This window comes from Tenrec ecaudatus, chromosome 4, assembly GCF_050624435.1.
Source record: "Tenrec ecaudatus isolate mTenEca1 chromosome 4, mTenEca1.hap1, whole genome shotgun sequence".
In the NCBI taxonomy this organism is placed as follows: Eukaryota; Metazoa; Chordata; class Mammalia; order Afrosoricida; family Tenrecidae; genus Tenrec; species Tenrec ecaudatus.
This window is the reverse complement of record NC_134533.1, coordinates 4,004,496-4,030,446: the sequence shown is the minus strand read 5'-3', so window position 1 is coordinate 4,030,446 and position 25,951 is coordinate 4,004,496. Positions and strand designations below refer to the sequence as shown.

At 59.4% G+C, this 25,951-nt stretch overlaps 2 protein-coding genes across 9 annotated transcripts in view; one reads left to right on the top strand and one right to left on the bottom strand.

Moving 5' to 3' along the window:
• The window catches only part of CTTN (cortactin), a 28,195-nt gene extending 18,578 nt beyond the window's left edge, over positions 1–9,617 (top strand). Inside the window, exons 10-18 of the mRNA XM_075545230.1 lie at positions 434–544; positions 1,255–1,365; positions 2,189–2,244; positions 3,534–3,603; positions 4,494–4,642; positions 6,446–6,535; positions 6,936–7,098; positions 7,428–7,499; positions 8,431–9,617. Coding sequence (XP_075401345.1) covers positions 434–544; positions 1,255–1,365; positions 2,189–2,244; positions 3,534–3,603; positions 4,494–4,642; positions 6,446–6,535; positions 6,936–7,098; positions 7,428–7,499; positions 8,431–8,567 — 959 coding nt within the window. The 3' untranslated portion in view covers positions 8,568–9,617. The remainder of the gene's footprint in view (positions 1–433; positions 545–1,254; positions 1,366–2,188; positions 2,245–3,533; positions 3,604–4,493; positions 4,643–6,445; positions 6,536–6,935; positions 7,099–7,427; positions 7,500–8,430) is intronic.
• Positions 9,618–24,425: 14,808 nt separating this feature from the next.
• The window catches only part of SHANK2 (SH3 and multiple ankyrin repeat domains 2), a 395,141-nt gene continuing 393,615 nt past the window's right edge, over positions 24,426–25,951 (bottom strand). For all 8 annotated transcript variants that reach the window (XM_075547967.1, XM_075547968.1, XM_075547969.1 and 5 more), the window contains one exon: positions 24,426–25,405. In XM_075547967.1, coding sequence (XP_075404082.1) covers positions 24,829–25,405 — 577 coding nt within the window. In that variant the 3' untranslated portion in view covers positions 24,426–24,828. The remainder of the gene's footprint in view (positions 25,406–25,951) is intronic.

Here is a 25,951-nt window from a genome sequence, read left to right as displayed (position 1 = left end):
GCCCAGCAGTGACACTGAAGAAAGGAGTTCTCCCCCTGCTGGTGGTGGTGGTGGGGTGTTCTCATCCGCCCAGCCCATGTGTGTGTGCATGTGAGTGTATCTATGTCTGTGTGTGTGTCTGTGTGGGGGCTACCATGCTGCCAGTGCTGTGTGAAGCTGCATGTAGCCGAGCTTCTGAAGTGGGCCCTGTGTGTCTGTCCGTCCCACCTGTGACCTGTCCCCAGGCCACATACCTTAACGGGTTTTCCAGGGGCAACCACGGGCCCTGGTGAGGGGTGGGCATCCCTGGCCATCTGGAGAGGGGAGGCATGGGGGTGGTGAGATGTGGACACAGGCAGTTCTAGGCAGGTGTCCCTCGTACATGACCCTGCACCTCCAATGGCGAACTCACTGCCCTCTGACGCCGGACTGTGGCCCTCTGCTGTGTGCGTAGACTACGTGAAGGGGTTTGGAGGGAAGTTTGGTGTGCAGACAGACAGACGAGACAGATGTGCCCTTGGCTGGGACCACCAGGAGAAGGTGCAGCTGCACGAGTCTCAGAAAGGTACCCTTCCCGCTCTCGCTGCAGGCAGCCTTCTGCCTTCTTCGTCCTCTGGGGAGCGGGGAGGTCTGTGTCGGCGCCATCCCCTTTCCCTTGAGCCCAGTCAGGGTGGGCAGCAGGCAGGGGTTACACCTTGGGCTGACCCCTGCAAGGTCAGCAGTTCAAACTCCCAGCCGCTCCTCAGGAGAAAGCCGGGGCTGCCTACCCCTGTAGAGAGTTTCAGTCTGGAGACCACGCTATCCTGGAGTGGAATCAGTTCCATTCGAGACCTGGACCTGGGCCTGGGTGTGGTGGTGGAGGGAGCTGTCAGTCTGCAGACCTGTCTGAGGTCGCCTCCTAGGCCCCAGCCCAGGAATCCTCCAGTTCAGGAGTGGGCTGCTGAGGGGGGTGGGGCACACTTCCTGTCGGGAGCCCTAACCCCGGGCAGGGCAGATGGGAGGGGAGGTCCTGGGTGTCCTGCAGAACAGACCCCAACCCAGCAAGGCCAACACCACGCGCATGCCCTCAGGCCGAGGAAGGGGGGCGGGGCAGCGGCAACCTGGGGAGGGTCCAGCACTTGTCCCTGAGCCCCGGTGTGAGCTAGCTGTGCCCGGGCGAGTCAGGGCTTGGGCGTGCCTTCAGCCCTGCAGGTGGGCTCTGCCTGCCCGGCTTCCTCTGGGCAGGAGTGGCGTCTCTAACCGAGCTTGTGTCCCTTCCCCCATGCCCGCCTGCAGACTATAAGACGGGCTTTGGAGGCAGATTCGGTGTGCAGTCGGAGAGGCAGGACCCTTCCGCCGTGGGGTTTGAATACAAGGAGGAGCTGGCCAAGCACGAGTCCCAGCAAGGCACAGTCGCCCCCACCCCGCCCCCACTGCCACACCACTCGTAGCACAGACTTACCCCCCCCAGCAATACCTCCTTGTGGCCCACCTCCCTCGGCCGCCCAAGACGTGAGCAGGAAGCCTAGCGCCCCGGCCCGAGATGGGCGTGTTCAGCTTGGTCTCTGTGTCTCACCTTTAATTTGGCTGGCGGTTGGGGGCTGATTTGTCTTCTTTTTGGTGACTCCCTCACCCCCACATCAAGCCAGGCCCTGAGGGTGTTCACGAAGCTGCCACAGTGATGTGTGTGAGCCCCTGGAGCCGGGGTGGCACCTGCCCTTGGCAGCTGGGCCTGGATTTAGAGCCCGGCCAGGCGGTAGGACGTGGCCCTCTTACCCCCAGAGCCTTAGGTTGGGGGCCCGGCTGCCATCACTCGCCAGTGCCCCTCGAGAGAAGTAGCAGGCAGCCCACCCCCAAAAAGGCCTCTGGCGAGGAAACCCAGTGGGGCGGATGCCGGGTCCCCCAGGAGCCAGCCTGATAGTGCAAGGGTGGGAGCACCCGGCCCCTGTCGCCGAGCCACCCTGCACGCCTGTGGACCTTCCCGTGGGTCTATGTGGCCGCCAAGTGCGTGTGCCCTCACCCCATGTCGTGGCTTTTTGTGTCATGTTGAGAACGCCGCCCAGCTGGGTGTAGAAGACTGTGCTACTAACGTGGTGCCCGCCCTGTCACTGTGCTGCTGCCCACCCCCACCCCTGTGCATGCCGCCCCACCCCAGCATGCAGAACGCATGCCACCCCTTCCCCTCCAGGCTGGCCGCCCGGCCTAAGGCCTGTGTGCTGTGTCCCCCCAGACTACTCCAAAGGGTTCGGCGGGAAGTACGGGGTGCAGAAGGACCGCATGGACAAGGTGAGCACCATGTGTCATGACCTCGTCAGGGTGTCGGGGGAGCGGCACCCCTGGGTCTCCAGGGAGGTGGCCAGGCCTTTATTCCGAGGCACCCGGGGGGACTGTAGCGCCTCGGCTGTGTGCCCGCTCCTGGCTCTGCCAATCTGGCCACACTCGGGAGGGCGGGCCCTGTGCTCCCAGGGTGGCCAGTGTCCCTGTCACTGGTGGTGCTGACAGCTGCCTGAGGGCTATGGTCTGCCCCCACGCCATTACCCTCATAGCACTGCCTGTCCTTGTCGGTCTGCCCCAAGGCCAGGCAGGGTTGGCCTCAGAACCCAACCCTGAGACCAGAGGCAGCTTGGTCCCCGTGAAGTCGGGCGGAACCCTGCCGGAGCTGGTGTCTATAGGCCTGGGGGTGTTGGCGGGGGAGGTCTGCGGGGCAGCCCTGCTCCAGGGCCAGCAGTCTTCCGGTCCTGCAGCCCCATGGTTGTGACCCTGGGGTGACCCGTCTGTTTAGGGGTCTCTTTGTGAACACCTGTCCCATGGTGGCCATCTGCCTGGGCCCCGTTCTGTGCATGTCTGTTGGATGCTGGTTTTCCTGGCGTCTTGTCGTGTCAGGAGGCCCGAGCCACAAGACGGCTTCCCACTTAGCGAGTTTGTCAGATGAGGCTGACACCCTGCCCCGACTCACCTTGCAGCGCAGCTACGCCTGCCTCCAGGGTTGTCCTCACCTCCACAGCCCAGGGCCGACTCCTTGGTTGGGGGCAGCCTTGGCTCCTAGGGAGCAGCCTGGCGGGCTCAGGTCGTGGGCGGGCGGAGCGTCAGGAGGGGTCGGTCGGCAGAGCTGAGGGCCTGGCGTGTCTGCTTGTGGGGTGGCTGGCTTCCAGGGCTGGGCCACAGCATGGTGTGGTGGGGAGCATGTGGGGGCTCCAGCCTGCTGAAGTAGCAGCCATGGGGGGACCTCACTAGGAAGGCTGGGTCCCTGAGGGGTGGGCTGGTGCTGGGCCTGGACAGGTCATGGAGGGGTCCGGGGAGGGCAGCCAGCTGTGGGTGATGCCCCCGGTGCCTGTGGACGTCCCGGGGCCCTGGAACAATAGCTGCCCTCATGCGGACAGCCAGGCTGAGCAGGGCCGACTGCATGGTCAGCGGGAAGCTGCCAGCCTCCTGTTTTCCGGGCCTTGTGCTGTGACCCCGTGAGTGGGGCTGCTCTGCAGTGTGCCCGGGGGCCGGTAGGGCCGGCAGCAGTTGTCTGGTGCCCAGGCGGGGCCACTCCACTGAGAGACACTCCCCGACGCTCCTCTCGCCCTCAGAACGCGTCCACCTTTGAGGACGTCGCCACGGTGCCCTCGGCCTACCAGAAGACCGTTCCTGTGGAAGCCGGTGCGGCCCTGGGACCTACTCGGGGCTGGGGGGCGAGGGGGTGTCAGTGCAGCTCAGCACAGCACAGGGAGGGGGCCTTCTGATGCAAACGCCTGTCCCCCTCCGAGGGCTGGTTCCTGAAGCCGGACGGGGTCACTCCAAGTACCCAGCCCTCTGGGAGACTGGTGGGGGGAGCCCCTGTGGCCACTGCCACCCCTAGACCTGTTCACGGCCCCGCTGAGGAGCCTCAGCTGTGATGCAGGGACGTTGGGGCGTCTGCACATCCGTGGGAGATGTCCGTCTTGTCCTTCTCTTGGTACAGCTCTGGCTCAGTCACACGGGCACCAGTGGCTGGGGCCTTCAGGAGGGCCGCCATTTTGTCCTGCGTGGGAGTGAGACACAGCTACAGAAATTCCATACTGGTGACCCGGTGGGATGGGGTAGAATGACCCGGTGGGATGGGGTAGAACTGCCCCCAGGCTTCAAGCTGTCACTCTGAGCAGGGACTGAGAGTTCAAAGTAAGCTCTGCCTACCACGGAGCTGCCGGGGCACCCTTACAGACATGGCCAAGAGTAAAGCCAGCCATGCCTATGGCCCCACCAGGGCATCCTTGAGTGGAATTGCCTCTAAAACAACAGTAGTGTGCGTGGCCCTGGTGGGCTGGGCCACAAGGTGAGAGGTTCAAACCCAGCATCCACACCCAGGGAGAAAGAGGAGGCTGTATGCTCCCGGACAGGTTTCCAGCCTTGGAAACCCCTAGGGCAGTCCTGCTCGCATCCGACCACATCGCCGTGAGTTGGAATGGACTGGATCGCAGCAGGAAAAGAAGGATGGGGAGGGGTAAAGGATAGGCAGGAGATGCAGGCCTGAGGCCCTAGTTCATATGTGTGTGCCCCTGCTCTCCCCACAGTGAACAGCAAGACCAGCAACATCCGGGCGAACTTTGAGAACCTGGCCAAAGAGCGGGAGCAGGAGGACCGGCGGAAGGCAGAGGCGGAGCGGGCACAGAGGATGGCCAGGGAGAGGCAGGAGCAGGAGGAGGCCAGGCGGAAGCTGGAGGTGCGGGGACCCTGAGCTGTGGCCGCCACACACTCCCTCCTGCTCCCACTGCCCCGGAGGGTTTCCCAGGCTGTCAGTCATTCCCAGAACAGATAGCCTCACCTTCTTCCCACAGAGGGGCTGGAACCCCTCACTTCCTGGCTAGCAGCCCAGCACTCTTAACAAAAACACTGCTGCTACGACAGTCACGCCTCTGGCCACTACCCTGGGTGCCACCCTGTGCTGTGGTGTCCAGGCCCGGGAGCTGCCTCACCTGCTGGCCTCTCCCCTGCACTGAGCCCATCCCCAGGGGTCCCTCTTTTTCTTTTATTTGGGGGGTCCCTCTTATGACCACCACCTTCAGTAGCCACTCTTTGCCGAGAACCAGGGTGAGAGTGTGCTAGACTTCCAGCAGCTTCCAGGCGCTCTGCAGACAACCTGTGGCACACTGCTGGCTCATGACGCCACAGGGTGGGCTGTTCAAACCCCCGAGCCGCTCTGGGGGAGAGAGATGAGGCTGCCTGCTCCCCTGAAGATTGACCTCGGAGACCCTGTGTAGTCGGCAGTGGGTTCAGGGTTTCCTTGTAGTTCTGGCCCAGTGCCTCACCCACAGTGCTCCCTGAAGGCGTGCGTGAGCCTTAGCCAGGGTCTCTCTGAACACACCACGCGCATACCCCACCTGAGCAAGCTCGTGGACCTGAGAACATGGTCGGCAAACCCTGCCAGGGGCTAGCGGCAGAGGTGTCTTGCCTGGCCTCAAAGTGAGCCCAGGGCTACAGTGAGTGGTGCCACTGCTCGCTGCCCTCAGTGAGAGGTTCTCCAGAGGAGCCACCTGGCCTGGTGCAGGGTTTCCTGTGTCCCGCCCTGTTCAGTGAGAGATGCCACAGAGAGGAACGGTCCCACTGTGCGTAGTGACAGTATCCTGTGTAGAGGAGACCCTCCCGTCACGTCACGCTCAGTGGGAGTTCCCATAAGGAGACACACCATCACGCTCAGAGCTGTCAAAAGCCACCAGCGCAGTCGGGGCAAACCGCGCCCCCAGCCCCTCATGGTTCTGGAGGCAGAAGCCTGTTCCCCCCCTCCTCCAGCTTCTTGGCTGGCCGCCGCGTCTGTCCCTTGGCTTGTGGCCCATCCCGGCATCGGTTGGCAGCTCAGACCCTTCATGCCATCCCACGCGCGGAGCTGGCCCGGTGGTGGGTGGTTGAGACCCGGGGATGCGCAGACTGAGGACGCTCACTGCAGGGTCAGCTGTGCAGACTGACTGCCGTGGAAATGCTTCGGAGAGAGGCTCCTGTGAGCTGGACTCCACTGGGCAGCCAGGGTTAGTGGGGTTTTAAACTCCTCTGCCCGGACGGTCGTATGCCTGCCGGTTCTGGGCACTAGGATGTGGGCTTCTGTGGGGGCCATTCTGCCCACTGCAGCCTGCCTACCCACCCCCATCCACCCCTGCCCCCCACCCCGCATACCTGTGAAATGCAGACGCCCGACTCCACACGCCCCAAGTCACAGCCCGGCACACACAGCTTCAGCTCCACAAAGCCCCCAAACCCTTCTGAGCTGTCTGCCCACAAGTGGAGGCCCGTCATCTTGGCCGATGGGGGCACCTGGACGAGGTGTTCAGGAAGCACAGGGGGGATTGGGGGTTGAGCCCTGACGGCAGCAGTGGGGTAGCTGGAGGCGCTGAGGCCGAGCCCGGACAGGCGGCCATCTGGGTGGGTGGTTCTGGCCGTCCTGTGGCGTTCATTCGCCGGCAGCATGCCGGCTGGACAGGCCTCTCCCAGAGTGACCTGAAGCTCTCGGCGGCTGCTTGTCTTTCACCCACAGGAGCAAGACCGGGCCGCAAAGCAGACGCCGCCTGCGTCCCCGTCACCCCAGCCGGCTGCAGAGAGGCCGCCCGAGAGCCCAGTCTACGAGGTTGGTGTGGCCCTCCCTGCTTTAGGTGCTCACATACATTCTGCTCCGCCTCCGGGTGGGGACGGGCGAGTGTGTGTGCGCCTGTGCGGGGCAGACGCCCCTACAGGCCCTGCTCCCGGGCCGCCCCTCAGCTGCCTCTCATGATGTCTCACACACACACACACACACACACACACACACACACACACACACACACACACACACAGAGAGCAGGCTCCGCTCCCTGCCCCTCACCCTCAGTTGGCCCTCTTGCCGGTGTGACAGCTGCTGTCCATGACTCTTCAGGACACTGTCCCTGGAGATGTCCCTGTGTCCTCTGGCCCTGGGGCCGCTCCACAAGGCGGGCATCGGCAGGGCTGAGGGTGTTAGGGCGGCTGCTGACATGACCCGTCCCTCCCAGGACGCAGCTCCATTCCGGGCTGAGCCAAGCCCCAGAGGTGCCGAGCCTGAGCCCGTCTACAGCACGGACAACCATGGCGGGGCGGGCAGCCCCCCGGCCCTGGCCTATGCCCCCGAGGCTGTCTACGAGACCACCGACGATGCCCAGGACCACTACCAAACAGGTGCATGCGTGTGAGGGGCAGGGGACCCCAGGCTCCAAGCGGGAGCCCTGAGGGCCTGTGCGCGCTGTCCCTGGCATGGATTCGCTCGCTGGTCAGGACCCTCCGGTGCCGTTGCCACCACTGACACACCCACACCACGAGGCCTGGCTCTCCCAGCTGGGCAGAGTGGACAGAGCTGGCCATCAGGAGCCTCGAGTCCCGTCCGCTCGGAGGGGCCTACCAGTCCCCGGGCCCCAGGGACGTTCCTCTAGTGCCCCCACCGCAGTGCGGGAAGTGCTGTGTGCGTCAGGGCTGCGGGGGCTCCTCACCAGGCCGTGTGTGTTTTTCAGAAGAAAACACCTACGATGAGTATGAGAACGACTTGGGGATCACGGCTGTCGCTCTGTACGACTACCAGGCCGGTGAGTGTGGCTGTGTGACTACTGGGCTGGTGAGTGTGTGTGTGGGCTGTTTGTACGACTATCGGACTAGTGAGTGAGTGTGTGACTGTGTGTGTGTGAGAGAGAGAGAGAGAGAGAGAGAGGCGGCTATATGACTATTGGGCTGGTGAGTGAGTGTGTGGGCTGTTTGTACGACTATCGGACTGGTGAGTGAGTGTGTGTGTGTGTGTGTGTGTGTGTATGTGTGTGTGAGAGAGAGAGGGGGGGGGGGCTGTGTGACTACTGGGCTGGTGAGTGTGTGTGGGGGTGTACGACTACCAGACCAGTGAGTATGAGGTGTGTGTGTGATTACTGGGCTGGTGAATGAGTGTATGGGGGTGTGTGTATGACTACCAGGTCGGTGAGTGGGTGTGTGTGGGGGGGCTGTGTACGACTACTGGGCTGGGTTGGTGAGTGTGTGTGTGTCGGGGCTGTATGACTTCTGGGCTGGAGAGTGTGTGCGCCGTTTGTACAGCTACCAGGTGGGTGAATGGGGAGGTGTAGGGTCTTTAGGAGCACCAAGAGCTTGTGTGTCTTGCTCCCTCCTCACTGCGTGTGTACATAGACACACTGCGACATGCACACCCACACCAAGTGTGAGGGTCTTTAGCCCCGTGCCACCTTACCCAGCGTCTGTCCCCTGGGCCACCGCCTCCGTGTCTGGGGTCTGCCGGGCCCTGGGGGTCGACCAGTCACATGGAGGGAGTTCTCTGTGACCGTACACTGGTGTGGGGACGCAGGCTGTGCTGGGGGCCCTGCCCAGGCTCTGTGTCCACCAGCTTGCCCTTGCGGGCCCGGGTAGTGGGCGGAGAGTCCCCTCAGGGCAGAACCCAGGGGACGATCCGGGCTTGGCTCTTGGGCGTGTGGGCACAACAACGCCGCCCCACTGGCCTGTCGCGCGCTCTCTCCCCAGCGGGCGACGACGAGATCTCCTTCGACCCCGATGACATCATCACCAACATCGAGATGATCGACGATGGCTGGTGGCGCGGCGTGTGCAAGGGCCGCTATGGGCTCTTCCCGGCCAACTATGTGGAGCTGCGGCAGTAGGCACTGCCACCCTGTGCCCACCCGCCCACCTGCCCGCCCCGTGCCCACCGGCATGGGGGTGGGTGGGGCACATGCGGCCTTCCTATTTAATACTTATGCGGATGCTTCTGGAAATGTTTATGCCACAGAATCTGCTAATATATTGTAATCATGTTCCTTAGGAAGTGGGGTGATTGCCCACATTCGAGGTTATGCCCTGCTCTCTGCCAAAACGACTCTGTCACGTGGCGCCACTGTGGGGCCAGTGGTACTCGGCGACCTCGGGCCCGCCCCTGTGGCCGGCCCCCTCCCGGTCACTGCTGTGGCCAGGCCGGTGCCACTTGCAGCTGGTTGAGAGTCACCCTTCAGGGCGGCAGGGCCCTCAGAAATGATGGTGTGGGGCCTGGCTCCTTCTGCTCCTAGCAAAGATGCCCCAACCCCAGTCTTTCTTCTAGGCCTCCCTCCTCAGCCCCTGGCTTCCAGATGCCCCTCTACAGCCTGCTCTGTAGCCTTGGGGCTCGGGTATTCTGTGGGGGCCATGGGGGCCACTTTTGCCAGCAGCGTCCTAATGATGGCCCCGTGAGCCAGCCCCACTGGGGACGCCCGCCAAGCCCCCGGAGGCAGTGCCTTCGCCGCCCGAATCGGGCGGGCGGAAGGGGGGATGGTGCACCCTGGGAAGTGCTGCCCACACTGGCCACACTGTCAGCTGAGTGACAAGCAGTGGATGGGTCGCCCAGCTCAGAAGGAACAGCTAAATGAGCCAGCGTTGGACCAAAGCCCCTCCTGGGCGCCCCTTGCGCCCTGCCGACCCCCTGACCCCTGCTGAGGGGAGCCACGATTCCTGAGAACCCCGGCGGCTGGCCAGTCACTGTGCTGCCCTTCAGGGGCGCATCCCCCAAGACATGGGGCATCCTGGGCACCCACGTGTCCACAGAGGCACACTCGACTCTCGGCGTCTCCGGACTGCGCAGGGTTTTATATGCAATCTATTGTGTCAACATTTCTTTAGCGCACCTCATGAGTATGATTTTTAAAAATTAAATATTCCAAATAAACTCTTGATCCACTTGGCTCACAGCCTGTTCCTGTGTGGAGGTGATGTGTGCATGTGTGTGTGCACGTTTGAGGAGTCATGGGTGGGCGGGCATAGGGGTATGTGCACGGGCTCCCAGGTGTGTCTGCCCTCGGCCTAGCACTCTGTGACCATCTTAGCTGGTCAGACCCACCCTGGCCACATGCCTCCTGTGGGCTCCCCAGCTTCAGGTGGACAGGTCCTCAGAAGGCTCTTTCTGCCATTTTTCCACAAGGATCCCAAGCAAATTTAGTGCATGTGGGGTTTAAAAAAATTTTTTTTTACCCTCCCTCAATGAGCTGTTCTCAAAATAAAGCTGGTGATTGGCCATGGAGCGGACACTGGGCCTTCGGTGGGTAGTGCCGCCTTCCGAGGCCGTGCAAGGCAGTGAGTGGACGGTGCCTGTGGGGCACAGTGAAGGGGACCCGCCCCAGAAAGGAACCAGGTGGCTTATGCCCCATGATCAGGCTCCCTGAGATCTGTGACTCGGAATGATGCTTGACCAATGGCCGAGTACCTGCGTGTGTGGAAGCTTCTGGAAAGGTCGCTCTCCCTGTCGCTGAGAGAAAAGTCACTGGCGCCCAGAAGCCTGCTTGTGTCCCATGGCCCACTCCTGGCTGCAGCTGCCTTGCCTTAGCGTGTCACCAGTCTGCTCACGTGTCTGACCAAGTACACCTGCGGGGATCCCTTACCTCCTCCCAGGACCCCGGTGCCTGGGTGGGCCTTTGCCTAGGGTGCCTGCCCCTTGGGGACAGGAATCTTAGGGACCTTTTCTCAACTGGGCGGAGGGGCCACCCACAGCCAAGGGTTTGAAGGCACTCTGCTGAAACACGGGATTAGGAAATCCAAGCCAGGCTGCCGTCTGCAGCTCGTTTCCCGCCTGCCCCCTGGTGGCTCTATTCAGGAACTGCGCCCTGGGGTGGTGGGATGGGCCGCTGAAGCAGTTTCCCCAGGGTGCTGGGTGCCCTCTGCACATTTCTGCAGCCTTCCAGCCTGGGGTGTGGCAGCCCCTCAGATCTGGGAACCCCTGGGGTCTAGGTGCTGCTCGTCCCCGGGTCCTCCCTGCCCACACGGTCCCCCTTTCCAACAGGCCCCTTGGGGTGGCCCTGAGGTTGCATGGCTGAGAACTGTCAGCCTGGGGCCACAGGGGATGAGGGGCGGGGACCAAGGCACAGAGGAGGCCAGGTCTGGGCTGTGTCTGGTGGTGTGACAGCCCTGTGGGGCCAGGCAACGTGGACTTCCTGCTGTGGGTCTTAAAACGACCAAGGTGGAATCCCTAAGCGTAGACCCACGTGGGAAAGGTTTTCCCTCACCTGGAGCAGGAGGCGGGGCACCGAGGCTGGAGGCCAGCGCTCCGGAGCTGACCCTGCCACGCGGTGGACAGCTTCGCCTCTGAGCAGCGGGACGTGTGTGGCCGGAACCCCGGCCACGGTCAGCGCGTCCTTTCCCCAGAAAGGCAGAGAGGCGAGTGCCTTTGCCGAGCGAGGCTGAGCCGACCAGGTGGAGCTTCCGGAAGCCGACTGAAGTGGGCGTGGCCTCCGGAAGCGCGTGCTTGGTCGGGAGTGGGCGGGGCTTCCGCGGGAACACCCACCGGGCTGGTTGGAAGCGGAAGCGGGAGGCTTCCATGGAAACCGCGGCGCCCACCCTGGCGTTCATCTTCCATCGCCCCGTGGAAAACAGGCTGCTCTGAGAACACGAGTGAAGTGGGCACCCAGGGGCTGCGCCGGGGGTCATCCAGGAGGGCTTCTCAGAGGAAGAGACTCTCCCTTAACATTTTATTGACAGCTGTCAGTTTGTGCAACTTGATCCGAAACGAAGGATCAGAAGAACCATTGTTAGGGGGCCCTAACAACAACGGGGTGTCGAGGACGGACGTGCTCCGGAAACTCCGGCCCTTTGCTCCGTGTTAGGCAGAACGATGGCTTCCCCTGGGACGTCCACCCTGGAAGCCCCAGCACCCAGAGAGGCCACCCCATCCCCTGCCAAAGGGAAGATGGTTTAGTCTAGTGTTTCCCCAAGCGGGTGATAGCCGCCCAGGGGCGGGGTGGGGGGGGTGCGGCGAGGAGGGGAGCAGGAAGGATGTCAGGGGAGCTGGGAAAGCAGACAGGTACCCCGACTTCTGCAGATGTTTCCAATGACCAGGGAGGCGCCGAGTAATGGACAAGGGCGCAGTCAGCCAGAGAAGTTTGGGAACTTGTGGTGCAGGGCTGCGGAAGCTTTTTTTCTGCCAAGACTATGTGGATACTTACAACATCATTCGAGTGCCCTCCTGGCATGGCTGGAACTGCTGCTGCTTCCCTTTGGGGAGACGTGTGTCGCTGGCTGATATTGGTGCTTCTGGGGGCCGGGGTGGCTCAGTCCAACATCTAGTCCGGCTGTGACTGAGATGGCATTTTGTCATGTGCTTGATGTCTACAGCCAATGTGTTCTGAGAGAGGAGGGGACCCTCCGTCATGTGGGAGGGGCAAACGTGGAGGTTCTCCAGAGAAGAGAGATAGTCCACCTCCAGGCTGACTGGAGGTGGACACCCTGCCGCCCTTGGTAGAGTGGTTATGCGTGGGGCCACAATCTGTGTGGTCGGCAGTGTAAACCACCACAGCTTTGCTGGAGAAAGACTGGGCTTTCCGCCCGTCCACAGTATGGTCTCGGAAACCCATAGGGGGTCGCTGCGGTGAGCCAGCCTCGACTGGACGGCAGTAACTCTGGTTTTCGGTACCCGTTGCACCTGTAGCTACAGAGTTTGCCCTTGAGGCTGCTGGAGTCCTCAGCCTGGGCTTGCTGCCCAGTTCCAAAGCCCCTTCCACGTTTCCAGATGCTCCAAGAAGCAGCATCTCGTTGGTAAAACCGGTGGTGCAGCTGGATGGGGCCCTGGGCCAGCTGTGACAGGGCCACACCCTTGGTGGCTGTGAGCACTCCTGTCTAGCATAATGGCCATGTCCCAATCATGGCCCCGCACCCGCCGCAAGTGGACTGTATCGCTCTGCCACCATTCACGATCTTGTGGCTTTTTCCTGTCGTACTTGAGATTCCGGGTCTCAGAAGTGCATTGCGCTCCCAGCTCTGGAGGACAGACATCCGTCTACAGCCACGTGTCATCTCCTGGTCCCACGATGCCTCCTCGTCTGCGGTGTTCTCAGGCTCTCTGGTGTGCACATGTGGACTTGTAGGATCTGTCCGTGTGTCTGCGCATTGCGTCCTCCTTTCCTGTGGGTGGAATTATGTCTCAAAAAAAAAAAAAAAGGAGGGTTGAGGTTCCTAGGCCCCGCTGCCTGCGAAGGTGACCTTGCTGGGATGTCTCCAGAGGAGGGTCTTAGCCTTCCCAATGCCGCAACCCCTTAATCCAGTTCCTCGTGTGGTAGTGATCCCCAACCATAAAATTATTTTCATTGCTGCTTCATCACTGTCAGTTTGCTACTGTTATGAATCAGGCGACCCCTGTGAAAGGGTTGTTCCACCCCCAAAGGAGTCATGCCCCACAGGTTGAGAACCGCTGCTGCAGAGAGACCCGCAATCTCAACTTTAACTTAAGGTGGATGTTAGAAAGGGGAATCGGAGGAAAGCGGACGCAGACGTGGGTTTCAGTGACCAGGTTTTATTAGCGTGAATGACCCTTCTGGGTGTTTAGATTGGGACGAGAGGCAAGGGGGCAGGGTGAGGGGAGATTGGAAGACAGAGCTGAGAGGACAGCCGACAGTCGGAAAGGGAGAGCTAGAGAGAGGAAGAGACAGAACGTGAGAGAGAATGAATGAAGGGATCCCACGTTAATAAACTTTGGGGGGAGAAATAAGTTTTCACGTCTAAAAGGAGCCTGCACTTCCCTCCGATTGGCGGTGGCACCAGCAGAACTGTGAGGACAGGGGTGGGGGTGGGGGGATGGGGAGTGGGGTGGGGGGTAAAGGTTTCAGTGAGGTGTCCTGGGGAGGCGAGGCGGTGTCACATATGCTAGGTGGGGACGGAGAAGGGGTTGGAGACACTGGCTCTGGCTGAAAACCGCGGTGTTACTGCGGGACCCTTTAGTGGACATTTATTAAGTCTTAGAACAGAGACAGGCAAGACAAAGACACGGCATCCAGAGGAGGTCAACCATTAGCACGAGGTCATCACAGCGCCCAAGAGCTCACTGGCAGAGTCTGAGACACGCAGAGGAGATAGGGGGAGGCAGGGCGCCAAGGAAAACAGTCATAGAGCAGGCTTGGTGGCAGATCTGCCCGTCATCCCGCTGCAGGGAGAACTGATAAGCAAGAACCGGACCTTGATTGGGACACGGCCTTTATGCTGGTCAGAATTGTTTTAGGACATTGGTTCACAGCCCACAACCAAGGCAGTCAGGAAAGTGACTCAGGACTTCATGACCCCAATTTCCATTAAGCGCACACCCTGGGAATTCCCAAGAGCTACCTCTGCTGCTTCTCCCCAGACTGGCTAGGGGGGAGGGGGTGGGGCAGAATAGGAATCTACTTGCTAATTCACTGTGTCTGAGGGTAAAGTTATTCACACTAATAATTTTAGTTATTATTTTTCAGCTGATGGTCAGAAGGAATTCAACAAGGAGGAGGCCAAATTTATGTAGAGACTGGTGGTAGTTACATAATTTCATGTCAACTTAATAGAATGTAGAGGTGGGAGTCTAGCCTGTCAATCAGGTCACAAGGACACACCCAGCAGGCGGATTCTGGGAACATCTCCTTTTTCTCCTGGCAGGAGGAACCACCCTCTCTCTCTCTGCTTCACCTTCCTGTTGACAAGCCACATGGAGCCACGATGATGGCAGCCAGAGCCCTGGAGATGCATCCACTGCCATTAGATCCACAGGACTTTCCACCCACCGGCCTGTGATCTTCCTGCATTTGGCATCTTTGCATGTGCTGCATGAGTCTGAGGAGCAATCCATGGGCTATTATCAGACTTATGGGCTAATATCAAACTTATGGACTTGATCCGGACCGGGCTGGGAGGTTTTCTCAAGATACAATTGCTCCTTGATATAAAGCTCTCTCTTATACATATATAAGTGTCGATTAATTTGTTTCTCTAGTCTACCCGGACTAGCACAAGACTCCTACATGGACGTAGGGCTTTCGCCGTGAACCGTGTCTGGCAGGGTTTCAAAGTTAATACATAAACTATGGATGGCCTTGAGAAGAATGGGAATTCCAGAACACTTTATTGTGCTCCTGTGGAACTTGTACATGGACTGAGAAGCTGTTGTGTGAATCAAGCAGGGTGGTCTAAAGTCAGCAAAGGTGTGTATCACGGTATGCAGCCTCTCACCGTGCTTAATCCATCTGCATGCTGAACATGTTATCGGAGATGCTGGATGACATGCAAAGAACGTGTCATCAGGATCGGAGGAAGGCTCGTTGACAGCGTGAGACAGGTGAATCACATGACCTGCTGAACGTGAGGAGGACCTGACGTCCTCGCTGATGAAGATCAAGGACGGCAGCCTCCAGTGTGGCCTCCAACTCAGGAAGACCAAGATCCTCACACCTGGACCACGAGATACCGTCATGGGAATGAGGAGCGGTTGCAGTTGTCTCGGATTTTGTCTCACAGTCAATGCTCACGGAGGCAGCGTCAGGAGATCGAAAGGCGCGGTGCCTGAGGCAAATCTGCTGCAGAAGCCTTTTTAGAGTCCCGAGGAACAAGATAACTTCGAGGACGGAGGTGCGCCTCCCTCGAGCCGGGTAGTCGCCATTGCATCATCTGCACGCCAAAGTTGGACATGGACTCGGGAAGACTGGAGAAGAATCGATGCCGTTGAAGGGTGGTGCTGGGGACGACGATTGAACATACCACGGACGGCCAAATGGACAAACAGTTCTGTCTGGGAAGAAGTACGGCCAGAGTGCGCCTTAGAGGCCAGGATGGCGAGACTTCGTCTTGCATATTTTGGACGTGTTTCAGTGAGATGGACGGACACCGTGGCTCAGACATAGGAACAGTGATGAGGGTGGCAGGGACCGGGCAGTGCTTTGTTCTGTTGTGCATTGGCTCGCGACAGGCTCGGTGGCACCTGACAGCAAGGCCTTTTGCAAACGTGGTGCTCAGACGTCGAAGTTCTAGCACAGAAGGAGGGACAATGTGGCGGCTGTTAGCAGCTCCCCTGACGTCAATCTGGAGCAGGCTGGGCCCTCGTCTATTGGAGTGGCGTCTTAATGAACGAGATGAGGCGGTCAGGCAGAGGAGGATGGCTACGTCGGGGCAGAGTCAGGGAGCAACTGCAAGGCCACAAACATTTAGGACTGAAGGCCCAAGGGGAGATATGGGACTTGGAAGCCCTAGGGACATGGAGGAGAACATGGCCATGCCAACACCCAGCTCTGAGCAACTGCCTGTTCTTGTCTTCTTAGAGGACACAGCCTTTGTCCTTCTGTGACTGGCTTCTTCTGCGCAGCCCAGCGTCTGCAAGGTCCATCCACGCTACGGCGACTTCATTTCTCCTGCTGGCCGAGGAGCGGAGGGGGTTGGGTCTCTTCACATCCTCACCCACATTTGCTGTGTTACATCTTACTCCTGTTGTTAAGCGCAGCACAGCCAGCTGGTGGGGATGAAGTGGCATCTCATCGTGGTTTGGGTTCGAGTCACTCCCACTGATGGCTCATCAAGGCCAGGGTCACTGCACGGGCTTGGTGGCCTCTTGGGTGAAATGTCTCTTCAGGCCCTCTACCCATCTAGCGAGTAGCTTGTCTTTTTTGTTTTTTCCCCTCTTTCTTTTGTTGTTTTCTAAGTTGTACATGCCCTTACCTTATTTTGCTTAGCTTCATTTTGGCGATTAGACTTGTCAGATGCGTGCAAGGATAGCCTTCTCCCATTAAATTTGTTCTGATCCCTCATGTGGCCTCCCAGGGGACCAGGCCACACATCTGCTCCCAACTGGGAGCTTGGCCTAGCTCCCCACTCCCCAATGTCAGGGAGTTTAGGGCAGGGCCACGGTGGTCCAGGGAGACTTCCTGCCCTACCTGCGACTGGCCGGCCGGCCCGCCCCCTCCGGCCCAGGGATTGGCTGAGTGCTGGGCCAATCGTGGGACCCACGCTCCCGGGCCCACCAGGATTGGTCCACGCAGGCACGTGACCAGAGGGCAAGGCTGCCTTGTAGACCCGTGTTCCCTGCTGTCGGGAGCCCCCCACCGCTCCCTCAGCATCGCCCCACCCCCAGGTTGCCTCCCCCACGTTCCCTCGCTCCTGTGCCCTCCTCAACTTACGCGCCCCCTCGATGTAGCCCCCTGATCCTCGCTCTCCCCTCCTCTACGTTGTGTCCCCCTCCCCGTACTCCGCTTCCACATCACGCCCTTGACATCTCCATCTAACCCCACCTGGACATTGCCTCTCTGGGCCCTCCCATGCGCCCTCCCACCCCCACCATCCCGTCACCTGCCCCAGGTTACCGGCCAGCCTTGGCCCTTCCACGTCATGGCCCAGCCCCCTAAACGGTACCTCCCTCCCCATAATTTCCCTCACCCCACCAGCCCCTGCCCTCAAGACCTTGATGTGGTGCCCATGACGGTCACTCCCCATCCCCCGGCCCCAGGACTTCGCAACCTCCAGGACAACCACCCTGAACGTTGCCTCCCATTCCACCACTCCCTCCCTCCTCTCTCTCCACATCTTCACCCCACATCCCACTTCCCTTGGACATCGGGCTCACTCCACTTGCCCCGCTGGGCCGTGCTCAGAGCCCACGGAGAGCGTCACAGGCCTGACAGTGCGCCATGTCCAGGAACCGGGCCGAAGGACGCCCAGGGCAGATGACACCTGTGGAGGCAGGTTACCTGACTCTGCCTCTGTAGAGTGCCTTCCTGGCCCTCCAGCGCAGCCCTGGGGGAGTCCTGGAGACATGGGGGCCGGAGAGGCGGGTGGGAAAACAGGCCTCCTGGGTGACACGTAGCTTCTCAGCTTCCCTGCCCCCACTAGGGGCCCTCTGCTCTCTGGACCACTTCTGGCTCTGATCTCTGGCACAACTATGGGTCTGGGCTGAGGGAGACAGCTCAGGTGGGGAGCAGCCCAGGTAAGGGGCAGCTCGTGTGGGCAGCCCAGGGGAGCGCAGTCCAGAGAACTGGTGGCTCAGATGTGGGGCAGCTCTCAGGTGGGAGGCAGTCTGGGTGGGGGGCATCCTAATGGGAGATATAGGACTCAGATATGGGGTGACTCAGATAAGGGGCTCAGGTGGGAGGCAGACACCTGGCTCTATCCTCCTCTCTTCTGGTCCTCCCCAGGGACCACCATACAGTGCACTCAGCTTTCCTGACTATGGCCTGAGTCAGAGGGGGGCAGGATTCTTGGGGCCCCATGTCTCTCAGCTCCATGGCTGTCACATTTTGCAAACTTTGGCTTGAAGACGGAGTCTTTCTTTTTGACGCAGCCAAATTGCAGTCCCAAGGCCCAGGAGGGAGGCTGCCATGCCTGTCTTGTGTCTATGCAAAGTCCCCAGGCTGGGTGGGTCGGCTGTGCTGGCTTCCCACCTGAGGCCCTTGGCCACCTGAGCTGTCCGCAGAGGAGCTGTAGCAACAGGGAAGATGCCAGGAATTTGAGAGCTGGCAGGGCCCCAGGCAGTTCAGCTCTGGGTAGGACTTGGCTGTGGCAGATGGCAGCCAGCATCTCTGAGCTTCAGTGTCATTGGAAAAGGCCACCAATCACTTTGGTGGCTCACCTCCTACTTAGGCGATGCTTGTGAGAATCAGCTCAGCAGCCATGTGCCATGTGATCTTAAGCCGTGGGGCCCTTAACGAACGTCACCTCTGCTCTCTGTGACAGTGGGGGGTGTCCCTGGGCATGGTTCTCCTCATCCCACTCCAGGAAATGGTTAACCACCAGAAAACCAAACTCACTGCCAGTGAGTCTGTTTCACCTGATATTGCCCCGATAAGTTCCTCAGCCGCCATGGATGAAGTCCACTCTGACTCATAGCGACCCCCTAGGGCAGGGAGAACTGCCCCCAGGAGTGTCCAAGACGGTAACTCTCTATGGGAGTTGAAAGCTCAGTCTTTCTCCTGAGGAGCGTCTGGTAGTTTAGAACCGCTGACCTTGTGCTTCACAGCCCAACACGTAACCATGACTCCTAGTCCCGTAAAGATGGACAGTCTCAGAAATCCACAGGGAGAGCTCCACCCTGTCCTGCCAACCCGTCGGCAGGTAGACCTGTTCCCGTGTGCTTCTGAGACTGTGAAGTCCTTACTGGGGTTTAAGAAAGCCCTACCTCTCTCCCCGCGTGATCTCTATACGTCAGCACTTCTGAATGACATCTTCCCCACCCCCGAGGTAACATTGCTGGGAGAAGCCTCACCTGTGCACCCAGCCTCCACAGGTGACCCAAGAGGGGGAGGGGCGGGCTGTGTTCTGGTTGTCATGGCCTCCGGCAATGGCTTCCTTGGTGTCTCGCTGTGGTCCTCTCACCGACAGTGACCGAGCCAGGGGTGCAGAGTGGCTCCTGGCCCCAGGTGCCCTAAGGGTCTTGGTAGACTGCGTCCTCCTTGGTGACATGGGACTGCCGTCTCTACCCTGGGCTGCGGTCACCTTCTCAGACCTGCCAGTGCCTCAGACTCCTCCTCTCTGGTCTCTGGGATTTGGAAAAACGAGTTTCAGTCCATCCATGCAGTTGGTCTGGGTGAGACTGACCGTGGGTGGGTGGGCGGCAGTGGGTGGTGCCCCCTTGATCACCTGGACAGGGGTGCTGGCCTCCAAGTGAGGTGGGGGACTGGCTGGCTCCACAGTCCGTCTCGCCAGCCCGACTGGAGGGAAGGCCAACTCAGGAAGGGCCAGAGCTAGGCGCCGCGGTCTCCGTGCTCCTGGTCACCCACTGGAGGGGCTGTTTCCAACCAAGGGGGTGGCAGCAACAGGCCCAGGGACGTCATCATCTGGCGATGCCAGTCTCAGGAAGGAAGAGGCGCCGCGGAGCAGAGGGACGCTGCGGGTCCAAGGAGGTCCCTGCCCGCTGGAGGGTGGTGTGTGGGACGGTCCCGCCCCACAGGCAGGGTGGATGTCCCTAAGATGCCAGCGACGAGAACAAGAGGGACAGCACCTCACAAGAGAACCAGGAGGCTCCTTTCACCCCGGAGGAAAGGAAGGACATTTCCCAGGAGGGGTCCCCTCGGTCACCCGAAGGACCCTCGTCTTCATCTGACCAAGTGGGCAGCATTGCCCCCCCCCCCCGACACCGGCAGGGGACGCTCAGTGCGGGGACCCCTTGCAGAGGGTCCTGCTGGTTAGAGAAAATCAAGGGGCCACACAGTCTCATCTCAGGCTCTCTCTTTATTTCATGTTATTTTAGAACGGAAACGACCGTGCCCGGCCCGCCTGGGGCCCTGCCTCCCTCCTTTCCACATCTCATAATGCCCCCCCTTCCCCGAATCCCAGTTGCCTGTGGTTTTTCTGTTGTCTTCACGTTGCGCATTGATAGGGCGTCTCCGGTCAGAAAGCAAGGCACTGTCACTGGTATCAGCTCACAAGGCGCACACACTGGGGACAAGGCGCCCTCTCAGGAAGCGCACAGCATGTCGAAGACAGTGTGGAAGATCAAGCTCAGATCACCCAAGGCACGCACTTTGTGGGGCTTGTTCTTTAAAAACAAAAAGGTTCTTTCCCCTTGTTTACTTGCAGGCTCGTAGTAGGAAAAGTTTCAGGGGTCTACCAACAAAACTTCCAGCGCAGAAGCAACGGACGGTGATGTTCGTAACTTAGAACATTAAGAACACACACACACAAAGCAAACCCCCCCCCCAAACCAAAGAAAACCCCAAACGGCAAAGGCCAAGAAATGTTGAACGATGTGACAGGAACAGTAGGGAAACCGTGTCAGGGATACAGCGGGGATTCCCAACGGAAGTGAGCAGTTCTGCTGAAGCAGTGACATGAATTGAGAATTCCCACTCCCCACCCCCACTCCATCCCCCACATTCCTCCCACTGAGCAAGGGCTGGCTGTCCCAGCTGCCCAGCAGTTCCCCTGCCCCCAATTCTTAATTCCTCACCTCTATGGATTATCTACAAACGCGGAAAAATGGTCCGGTCACGGGGTGATGAACATGCAAACCAAAGAAAACTGCCTCCCCATCCTGCCTGCCTCTTCTTTTCTCTCACTAAGCAAACTTCTCTGGCTCCTCTAGGAAAGGCAGCTTGGGGGGGGAGCCATAGACCCCAGGTGGGGACAGGGTGGAGTGGGCGTGACTAGAGGTCTGGAAGGAGCCATCAGAAGGGAAGGGGCAGGGTCGAGGAGGCACACTCCCAGAGACAGGAGAGGGGACTCTTGCGTGGGCGTGGGGATGTTCAGGACAGGCGGAGGTTCCGCAGGACAGCTTCTCCCTGCTGCGACTCAACAAGCCCCAGGGCTGGAGTGCATGGACAAGCAGAGCCCCTGGCCCTGGAGTGATGGTTTGGCACAGAGTAGAACTCCCCCGGCCACGCCCCAGACATCCCCCTCCTTGAGGCAAACAGAACCCCTCATCTTGCTTCTGGCACAGTGGCCGGCTCGTAGGTTTGAACTGCCAACCTCTCAATCTGCAGCTGGCTCTCTTCACCTCGGTGCCACTGGGGGATCCTTTGCTTTCAGCGACACTTCCTGAAGCCAGCCCTTGTCCTCCTGGCTCGGCTCCTCATCAGCAGACACTCAGGGCCTCGGCTCCAAGTGCTTACCAGGATGTCTTGGCGTTCATGTGTGTTGGGGGAGGGCAAGGCCTCTGCTGGGGGAAGGCTCACACCCCAGGATCCACAGACCATCCAATCCCAGGAGTGGGCTGGGACCTTCTCGACTGCTTGGAAAATCCCAAGTTCAAGGTAGACATGTGGCAGAAGCCCTTAACTCGGGCCGTGAGTGAAGGCCAGGCAGGCAGGCAGAGAGCAGAACCTTGTCCTCTCCGATGGAAGGTCCTGAGGTTAAGCTTCGGCTGCACGCCTTAAACTAGATCGCAAGTTTGGCAACTCTGTGTGTGTGTTTCAGCTTCCACTGTTTGCAATCAGAACCATTAACTTAGTGCAATTTTATTTATTACTATTTTTTTAACAGTAATTTTGGTTCCGTACAAGAGATTTAAGGATTGGGAGAAAGTGCGACCACAGAGCTTTTGTTTTTGTCTGGGTGTGTGTGTTTTCTTTCCTTTTTTTTTTTTAAAGTAAAATCTAAAAAGAATCAAAGCACAAAAGTCACCGTAATGGAGATGGGGGGATGGCGTGTGGTCAAGTAGACTGGACTGTGAGACACATTCGTGCCTAGAAACGAAAAACCGGCTCTTGCTGCGGCTGCTTACGGGGGAAATCCATTATCTGTGGCCTCTTCCCCAATCCCCTATCCGCTGTGCAATGCTCGCTCCTCCCTGGGGCGCCCGGGAAATGGAAAATAAAAATAAAAGAAAGAAAAGTCACCATTTTATTCACCCAAGTGCCACAAGTCATCAGCTGTGTGATGTGTAAAGGTTCATCAAATCCAGTCACATGGAGTCACCTTGATCGGATGGAAAGTAACTCAAACTGTACGCAGACACCCGCCCCCGCCCCCCCCTCACCGGGAGGAGGTATCTTGGCAGGGAATACATCATGTACATCTTGAGAGGTTTTGGTTTTCGTATACACAATTATTACAGAAACTCGGCATGTAAATGCAATTGCCTTAAATTACAGTATCTAACAAGAGTTGATCTTAAAACCTGGGATACTGTGGACATGGGCTCCGCCATGAAGGGGGTCATGGAGTATGGGCTCTCCCACCCCCCTACAGAAGGGGGAGGACAGTGGGTGTCAACGGGCATGAGGGACTATTGCTTTCTGTACCCAAACCGTCACTCTAGCAGGGGCCCCAGTGTGCATCTGGCCGGTCTGAGAGGGCCCCTCGGCCACTGGCCCACAGCAGGCCATGTGGAAATCAAGGCCTGAGTCTTCCCCAGTCTTTGTGTTCCCCAGGGCTGCATGTGGCTCAGCTGCTTTCAGAAAAGGAGCAACAGCCAGCCAGCTCACGGGGTGGCCCCAGCCCAGCAAGCCGACCAAGGTGCTGCGGTCGGTGGCGGCTCCCTAGCTTCACCCAGCAGACTTCACCTAGCTTTTGCCTGGCGCCACTTGGGACCAAGGGGGGCGGGGTGGGGGGGGGAGTAGGCTACTTACTGAAATTTGAAACGCCATCCAATGGAAGACAGGTAAGGCAGGCCCACCGTTATACCTGCTCTGAACCAGCGGGCGGAGTCTGCCGGCCGCCCCCTCTCCAATCTTGGCTTGTGGTTTCCCTAGCTCAATCTTGATTCATTCAGTGGAATGGGGGTAGGGTGGGGGGTAACCACTGAAGTGCCAGGGAGAGTGGGATCATTGCAAATACAAAGATTGACCTGCAAAAAGGCTTTGGACCAGAAGTAGGTCCAGAGATGTTCTTTCAAGCCAGGGACCTGTGGCTGGAAGTGTGTGTGTGTGAACATGTGTGAACATGTGTGCGCACGCACATGCGTGCGGTGTGCGCCACACGTGTTGGCTTTGCTTTTGGAGACTCTGGCTGCATTGTGAATCGTCACTGCGTTTGGAGAAAAGAATTGTCCTTTGATGACCAAGTTCTGGCAAAGGTAGAAAATATAGCACAGCTCTGCTGGTTCCGATGCATCCAAATAAGGTGGATTTAAAAAGGTCGTACTTTTAGCATTATTCCACAGAAATAGTATTATTAAATCACAAAAAGTTTTTTTAATTTTGTTTTTTTTTTTTTTAAGTTTTTCCTTTTTTTTCTCTTTTACTTCCTAGCACTGAAGTGGCACAAAGGTGGCCGAGTAGACCAGCCACTTTTTTTTCTCTTAAAATATTGTGCTTATGAACTATCTGTACAATGATTTAAACTTGCAGTAAAGAAAAGAGATTTTTAAATTGCTAAGTGTTACCAACTCATTCCAGGGCTGTCCCAGACCTAATCAGACACTTTATTGTGAGCATAAAGAAAAAGAAAAGAAAAGCAGTCCTATAATTAGAGATGGGCGGGGCTAGTTCTGAAGTTGCCATGACACCAAAAAGACCCTGACTTGTGAGGACATTCCAGATGTGGGAGAAGGTGCTGGAAGCCCGATGGACCGGGGGTGGTGTTCGGTGCAGGTACAGCAGGCAGTCTCCCGGGGGAACCAGAGGTATTGTTACAGGGGAGGGGGGCTCCCAGGGGAAGGAGGGACAAGGCTCTCGGGCAGCCTGATTGGTGGCCTGGAGGATTTCCTGCTCTCATCACCTGCTCAGAACGCTCCCCCTGCTTCTCACCCCCCATCTGTTCTAACCTGGGTCCTGCAGACACTCCGTGCCCAGTTGTCCTCAGAGGACCTGGTGAACCGCTAAGGAGCGCATGGGTGGCATTCCTGGGCATCCAGAGAGATAGGGAGACCACAGGACTGTCTGGGCTGGTCTCAGCCAAAGGTCATCTCCCAGGGCTCAGACCACTGTTCCCACTGCTGCGCCCACGAGCCCCGGCGAGGACAGTGCACCCGCCTTCAGCCCTCACGAGCAGGCTTTGCAGAACTCACCCCCGGGAAGGCTGAAAGGCAGAGAAGGCCAGCCCGTTCTCCTGCCCCATGGCAGGGTCCCTCTTCCCCCGCCCCCCCGGGGGTAACTAACTCCATGTGACATCTGGTTGGCCAACCTTGGAAAGACGCGAGTAGATTTGCGGAAACGCAGAAAGAAAGCAAAGCCAAGTTGGACACAATCCTATCCACCAGGGCCAGGACCTCAGGGCCGGGACCCTCAGGGTGTAGAGCTGAGGGGGCCCCGACCACGCTTCTCTGCCTTTCAGGCCCGGGGGGGGTGCCCCACTGACCCACTGGTGCGTGTGGGGAGGGCGGGGGCCCACTACTCATAAAAGTACAGGACGGAGCTCCAAGCGATGGGAGTACCCGGGAGGCCCAGGGGAACCTGGGAGGTATCTGAAGTACACGGGGTCTGTCTACAAAAGCCAGGACCCCTGTGCTCAGGCATCGTTGGAGCCCCTGGGACCCAGCCCAGGGGGGGGGCCGCCCGCGTGCTATGACTCTCTGTGGGTTGGCAAAGCCCCCTCCCCTTGTCCCTGCAGGACAGAAACAGCCCCCCTTCTGCGGGAGCCGGGGAGGCGCTGCCACACGGTGGGTGCACTCCGTGCTTCTTTGGGTACCAGAAGACAAACTAGTGGGAGGGGGTCGGCGCCCACCGACCCGGCTCGGCTGCTGGACCTCTTACGTCCCAGCCCATCTCTACTTATAAAGGAGACGTCCGTGCGCATGGGCCAGCCCAGCTGCCCCTATCTGTCCAGCAGCTGTTTCAGAGCCCTTTCCAGGTTCATCCTGTGTCCGACCCGCGTCACCCCCAGGTCGATCAGGTCCTCCTTCTGCAGGTTGGGCAGGTGGCTGCCGTCGATCTCATTGTCCAGGAAGGTCTCCTTGTGTTCCCCCAGGTTGAGACTCTCCAGCCAGTCGGCCACATCGGGCTTGGTCCACAGGTGGACAGGTTTAGTTGTGAAAGGCTTATTTGAGATCGGCTGCTGCAGTATCGAGGGGGACGGGGACCGGCTGCGCCCCGCTGGGTTCAAGCCAAACAGGTCCCCGGAGGGGGGCTGGCTTGGTGGAAGGCTGAAGACGTCTGAGAGGGTTGGGGAGGGCGAGGCCGCGGCTGAGGCCGAGGCCGGGCCAGGCAGGAGCTCTTTGCTCAGCTCCGTGGGCGAGACCACAGGGCTCGCGGCGCATCTCGTCCCTGAGGTACTTCTTTCGCTGTCGGGGGGCCGGCTCTGCAGGGTGATGGGCTGGGAGGTGCCGGGGCGGACGGTGAAGGTGACGGTGGTGTTGCGAGTGCCTGAGACGGTGCTCGAGATCTCTGAGCCTCTGCCGCAGTGAGAGAGAGAGAGAGAGAGAGAGAGAGAGAGAGAGAGAGAGAGAGAGAGAGAGAGAGAGAGAGAGAGTGTGTGAGAGTGTGTGAGGGGCCAGGTCGCCATGGAAGCACCTGGCCGGGAACTTGGGGAGAGGCCCACACCACACCAGCACATCCAAGGGCCAGTGCCTTGGATGGGCAGAGGAGGAGGAGGAGGACGGGAGGGGGAGGGGGAGGGGAAGCGGGCCTCCTGAGTCCCAGGCTGCTCACTTGGACACCAGGGGGAAGGGGCTGGTGTCGGCTGGGGGAGCGGGGCTCAGGAGCAGCACATGCGGGGACAGCACCTCTGGAGTCGTGGCAGCAAGTGGCAGGTGTCGGGGTGCAGGGAAGGGCCTCCCTGGGACCCCACACAAAGGTGTGCGAACACTCAGGACTTGGACAGATGGCCCCCAGCCCAGACAGCAGCCGGCACCCAGGGGTCAACATCCAGTCTTCACAAAGGCCCACGAAAAGAGCCCCTCCCTCACAGCATCCAGCGAGGCTGACAAGAGGGGGTGGGG